The 6,087-nt window shown below is 45.3% G+C and overlaps 1 protein-coding gene across 1 annotated transcript in view; it reads right to left on the bottom strand.

The window, feature by feature from the left end:
* Window positions 1-2,583, bottom strand: part of LOC119567687 (olfactory receptor 10A7-like) — a 6,494-nt gene extending 3,911 nt beyond the window's left edge. Inside the window, exon 1 of the mRNA XM_037914489.1 lies at window positions 2,452-2,583. Coding sequence (XP_037770417.1) covers window positions 2,452-2,583 — 132 coding nt within the window. The remainder of the gene's footprint in view (window positions 1-2,451) is intronic.
* Between the last annotated feature and the right edge of the window lie 3,504 nt (window positions 2,584-6,087).

The raw sequence follows: 6,087 nt of genomic DNA on the forward strand, positions 1-6,087 counted from the left end.
TTAAAATTCTTCTTTTAAGAACCTGATTGCTTTTTCATTGTTCTTAAGATCCAAGGGTTTGGGTCTGTGTTCACCTATACAAATTGGTGAAGATTTTTATCAAGCCTTCCCCAGGAAAGGGGGTGTAGGGTTTGGGAGGATTTTGGCAGGAAAGATGTTTCCAAGTGGGCTCTTTCCCGATTATATATTTGTTAGACGCTTGGTGGTGGCAGCAAAAAAGTCCCAGGGCAAAAGGTAAAATAGTTTGTACCTTGCGGAAGTTTTAACCTAAGCTAGTAAAAATAAGCTTAGGGGGTTTTTCATGCAGGTCCCCACATCTGTACCTGAGAGTTCAGAGCGGGGGATTAACTTAAAATCATTTTGAGATTTTTTGAACCAGAAGCACAGATTTTTTAAAAGGAAATATTTTTTTTCCTTTGGGCTGCTGGAAAGCAGGTTTTAAGCTGAAAGCAGTTAGAGTTTTTTTCTCTCTGCTTGGGGGCCAGAGCAGAGACAAAAGGGAATTGTCTTTTGTGAGCTGGAGTTTTCTTTACCTAAAGGCAGGGTAGTTAACCTCCTGCAGGGAAATTCATAAGTCTTCCCAGACCTGAAGTTGTTTTTTACCTAAGAGCAACTAGAGGGGTTTTTCTGTCTATTTGCCTGGAGACAAAGGTGTTAGGGGTTTTTTTAAGGATTTTTCTGTAGGCTGACAATCACTATCAGACAACATAGGTATCCGGTTACAGCACATCCTATATATATTTTTTTTTTTGACAAGCCAAGTTTTTTGTTTGTTTGTTTGTTTTATTTCTAACTCTCTCTCTAACACTCTCCTTAAAATTCCTGAAGCTCACAAGATGACCACATTAGTCGCAAAATTAACTGGATGAGCTCTGGACATATTCAATAAGATGCCTATTGATGAGGCTTCTGACTATAATAAGATCAAGGATTTGTTTTAAAGCAATTTCAAATTACATCTGAAACGTACAGAGTAAAATTTTGAACCCTTAAGAGAGGGCCTGGACTAAGTAATGTGGCTTATCTAAACCAGATGAAGGATCTGTTAGAGAAATGGGTGCAAGGAAGGGGTGTCACTAGCTTTGACGGAATGTGTGATTTGATAGCTCAGGAGCAATTCCTGAATATGTCCAAGGAAGAAATAAAACAGTGTTTATCGGATAAGGAAATAGACTGAGCAGAAAGTCTTGCTTCTTATGCTGATCGATACGAGCAGTCCCAGACCACCAGAGAGGCGGGGCAAGCCAGAACAAAACGGGTGGAGGGAGGAGAGAGGAACAACCCTGGTCGCAGCTGGAGCGGATAACAGAAGGAACAACCTCAGACCACACCCTACTACCGGGGGCAGCCCAAGGCCCCAACTACCTCCCCAAGGAACCCTCCAGACACCTTATCGTCCTGCCACACTGAACTGCAGCAACCCACCTCGCCCCAGTGACCCGTCAGCTGGACGATGTTTTAAATGTAACGAGCTGGGGCATGTAAAGGCCAACTGCCCCAAGAACCCCAAGAGATTACAGTTCATTGCACCGGAATCACACCAAAGGTCCTCAGGCCCAGATACCTCCCAGATAACCTCGGAGCAGATGGAAACTGTGAGTGTGGGCGGAAAGAAGGTCACTGCGTGGAGGAACACCGGAGCACAGGTGTCGGCTATCCATGCTTCCTTAGCGGACCCCAATTTAATCAACCCAGAGATCCAAGTGACAATTCAACCCTTCAAGTCCAACTCTTTCAATTTGCCTACAGCCAAGTTGCCTGTCCAGTACAAGGGCTGGTCAGGAACGTGGACTTTTGCAGTCTATGATGATTATACCATCTCCGCGCTGTTGGGGGAAGACTTGGCCAATCATGTGAAACTAGCCAAGAGGGTGGGAATGGTCACCCGCAGCCAGGCTAAGCAAGCCGTCCTGCCTAGCTCTGTTCCGGAAACTTCTACCAGGACCCAGTCAGAGGTGATGGACCCAGACCGCATGCCAACGTCTGCAACAGCAGTAGTGGATCCAGTCCCAGAGACCCAGACAGAGCCAGTCCCAGAACCTGATTGATTTTCAGTGTCCTAAAGACAAAGGGTCTGGTCTGTGCTCACATTGCTAACCAGTTTGTTGGTATATTATTCTCAAGCCTCCCCAGGAAAGGGGGGTGAAGGAATTTTGGGGGATATTTTCTGGGGATCGGGATTCCAAGTGACCCTTCCCTGAATTTTTCTATAAATCACTTGGCGGGGGCAGAAATACTGTCCAAGGACAAGGGAAGGAATTTGTGCCTTGGGGAAGTTTTAACCTAAGCTGGTAGAATATAAGCTTAGGGGGTCTTTCATGTGGGTCCCCAAATCTGTACCACAGAGTTCAGAGTGGGTGGGGGGGGGGACCCTGACAAGTGGTCATACTCCATGGCTGCCAGAAGGAATCACTCAGAGGCCCCAAGGAAGAGCAGGAAATCCATTTGTACAACACAGCCCATGTAGGAAATGTTCTTGTCCTCTGAGAGGAAGTTCACCAGCATCTTGGGGACAGTGACCGAGGTGTAGAAGGATAAGACCCGGAGAAAGAAATACATGGGGGTGTGAAAGGCTGGGTCCATGGTGATGGTGATGAGAAGGATGTTCCCAGTCAGGGTAATGGTGTAAAATAACAGATAGATGGAGAACAGAGGTACCCCCAGCTCGTGGTGGTTGGACAATCCCAGTAGAGTGAATTCAGTCACCACAGTGAGGTTCCCCCTTCTTGATTCTTCTGCATATTTCATCTGTGGGGGGACAATAAATATCTAGATAACATGTGAAGGAATGACCCATTTCAGGAACTAAGGAGGAGATGTTCAAAGGCACACATGGAAGTTATGGACTCAGTGCCCAAGGTCATTCAATAGGAGTTGTGGCCCACATTCCCAAAGGTATGTGAGTGGCTAACTCCCATCGATTTCTAGGGGGGTTAGGCACCTAAAGATTTTAAAGTGTCTGGGAGCCTGAATGCCACATGTGCCTTTGAAAATCTTCCCCAAAAGTCATAGGAGCAAATTCTCTCTTCATGTCACAAGTTCAAATCTCATGGAGGGTCCTTCCAAAATCCCTGTGTGGGTTGACTGGCATTTCCATATTCTCGATGTGGCCAGAAAATGGGAAAAAATGTCTCAAGAGAAAGAATCACCCCCATAAGTTCATAATTTCTGTGTGAGCAGTCAGGACTGCCTGGAAAGGGCCCCTCAGTTAGACAGATAGACTCACAGATAGACCAACAGAAAGACAGACAGACATATAGGCAGACCAGTAGAAATACAGATAGACCAATAGATAGATAGACCAGTAGACCAATGGGTAGATTTCACTTGGGTCCAAGTTACTTGTTTAAATTCTATCCTCTTTCACATTCCTTTAACCATCCCACCTTCCCTCCCTCTCCAATAAGGATGCACAGTTTCTGACTTGGTAATTCATAAGGAACAGATTGACTACACTATCTTCTAACTGACACACTATGCAGTTCCCAAGGTGGTGCAGATCAGCAAAGCTGCTTTGAAGTAAATGGAGCTATGCTGATTTACCCCTAGAATTCCATCTAATCAGCACAGAGTTTTCTGCCCTGCTCAGTGAATCTAAAGCAGGGGCGGGCAAACTTTTTTTGGCCTGAGGGCCACATCTGGGTGGGGAAATTGCATGCATGGCCATGAATGTAGGGCTGAGGCAGGGAGTGCGGGGTGTGGGAGGGAGTGTGGGGTGTGGGAGGGGGTGCGGTGTGTGGGAGGGGGTGCGGTGTGCAGAAAGGAGCTCAGGGCAAGGGGTTGGGGTGAGGGGTGCAGGAGGGGTTTGGGGTGTGGGTTCCAGCCCTGCGCCATTTAACTTGAGTGGCTCCAGGGTGGCAGCGGCGCGCAGCGGGGCTAAGGAAGGCTCCCTGCCTGCCCTGGCCCCGCGCTCCTCCTGGAAGTGGCCGGCACCACGTCCCTGCAGCCCCGGGGGCGGGGGGCAGAGGGCTCCACGCGCTGCCCTTCCCGGCGGGTACCTCCCACGAAGCTCCCATTGGCCGTGGTTCCCCGTTCCCAACCAATGGGAGCTGCGGCACGCGGGGGGTGCAGGGATGTGGTGCCAGCCGCTTCCAGGAGCGGCGCGGGGCCAGAGCCGGCAGGGAGCCTGCCTTAGCCCCACTGCGCCAGGGACTGGCAATCCCGCGGGCCGCCTCCAAAGCCCTGACGGGCCGGATTTGGCCCACGGGCCATAGTTTGACCACACCTGATCTAAAGTATGAAGACATTACCAGAGACCAGGAGGATGTGACTACAGGTCTACAAGGAAATGTAACAACTGTAAATAGCTATGAAGAGAGATGTAACAAAAAGTAGAGCTGGCTGAAAATTTTGAGGTAAATGTTTTCCCCATAACAAAATGCTAATTCAACAAAATCTAAATGTTTAGCTGCAATGCATTGATTTTGTCAAAATTTTCCAGGGGAAATTGATAAGGTTGAAACATTTTGTTTTATCTCTATCATTTCATCTATCATATAATATAACATAATATTATATAATATCATATAATGATAAAGTCCAAATGAAATGTTTCAACCTTATTTAAAAAAACATTTTTCCTTATTGATATGCAATATTTCAGAATATTTTGTTTCATGACCAGCTCTGAAAAAGAGGTAATGCATTCCTCTTATTCTTATTTGTAATAAATACATTCTAATAATAATAATAATTAATAATAATCCAATTCATTGAGCCCTTTATGCTAGACTTACTGATTGTCATTTCAATTGTTCCATGAGCAATTCCACAGAAACCATTGTGATAATATGCAGAACAAGGTCCCGTTCAGTATGAAGGTATCACAATCTGTCACCTCTGACCTACTAACATCAGTTGTGTCAGCCTCACTGACTCTGGCTGAGGCAGGTCAGTATTTACCCCATTTCTGCAGGTGGGGAAACTGAGGCACAGAGCGGCTAGACATGATTCTCTTCTAAGGTTGCACAGTTAATGTGTGGCAGGGGCAGAAAGAGATTCCAGATCTCGTAAATCACCCTGGTCTAAGCACAGAACTGCCCCTGAATATTCCCTATAGAGGGGAGAGTATACACCTCTGCAGAAAACCAAATATAGGATTAATCAAACGACTGAGATGGGGGTCATGTATCTATACAGAGAGATAGACAGACAAACAGTTCATTTCATGCACCCACCAACCATCAGTGCAGTCCCATTGTTTGCAGTCTCAAGCTGCTCCATTCTAAAGACACCAGTAAAGGCTGCATGAATACAGAGGCTGCAGAGACCAGAGCCTTGACGGCTTGGATTTGGTGAATAATAATTGTTATTTTATGTTAATAATTCAGACCCCAGAAGGGGAGAGTAATTCCAATGCACCAATTTTAAGGCTTTCTTTGACTGGGAAAGAAGAGAAATGGAGACAGTGTCAGGGTCTGACACCAGTTTGCTGTTATCCTTCACTCCTAGGCATAACCCTAACCCGTATTCAACAGGGACTTAAGCATGAGTTTACCTTTAATTCTTCAATGGAGCCACTCATATGATTAAAGTTAAGAATGTGCTGAAGTGGCTGTGGAATCAGGGTCTTTGTACAGAATATTCAAAGGGAGTGAGTTTTAAATTCAGACTCATGAGTGTTTGGAGCAGATCCTCAGCTGGTGAAAATTCTCAGAGATCTATTGACTTCAATGGAGCTATAACACTTTAAACCATCTGAGGATTGGCTCCTTGATTTTTAAGGATCCCCAGTGTGATACTTTCATTTGTTCACAGAAGCAAAGGGAGCATGTTAAACATGTATCCTGTCAAAACAGCTCAAAGGTCAAACACCGAGTATTTTAGGATAAACTGTTTGTAAATGACAGCTAGAGTAAGAGATAGCCATAAAAATCTTTGTTAAATAATGTTTAATAAGGAGTCCTTATGAGAAAATCATGATCTGGACATAGACAATCGTTAACAGGAAAAGAAGCACAATAATTTGCACAATAATTTCCATAGATTATTCATTATCTTGCTAGCTAACATAATTCACAATCAAATAGAAATCTATCATTATGACGAAATGAGGTTGTGAGTTAGGACAAGGAATGGTCCTGTCTG

Source organism: Chelonia mydas, chromosome 14 (assembly GCF_015237465.2).
Source record: "Chelonia mydas isolate rCheMyd1 chromosome 14, rCheMyd1.pri.v2, whole genome shotgun sequence".
In the NCBI taxonomy this organism is placed as follows: domain Eukaryota; kingdom Metazoa; phylum Chordata; order Testudines; family Cheloniidae; genus Chelonia; species Chelonia mydas.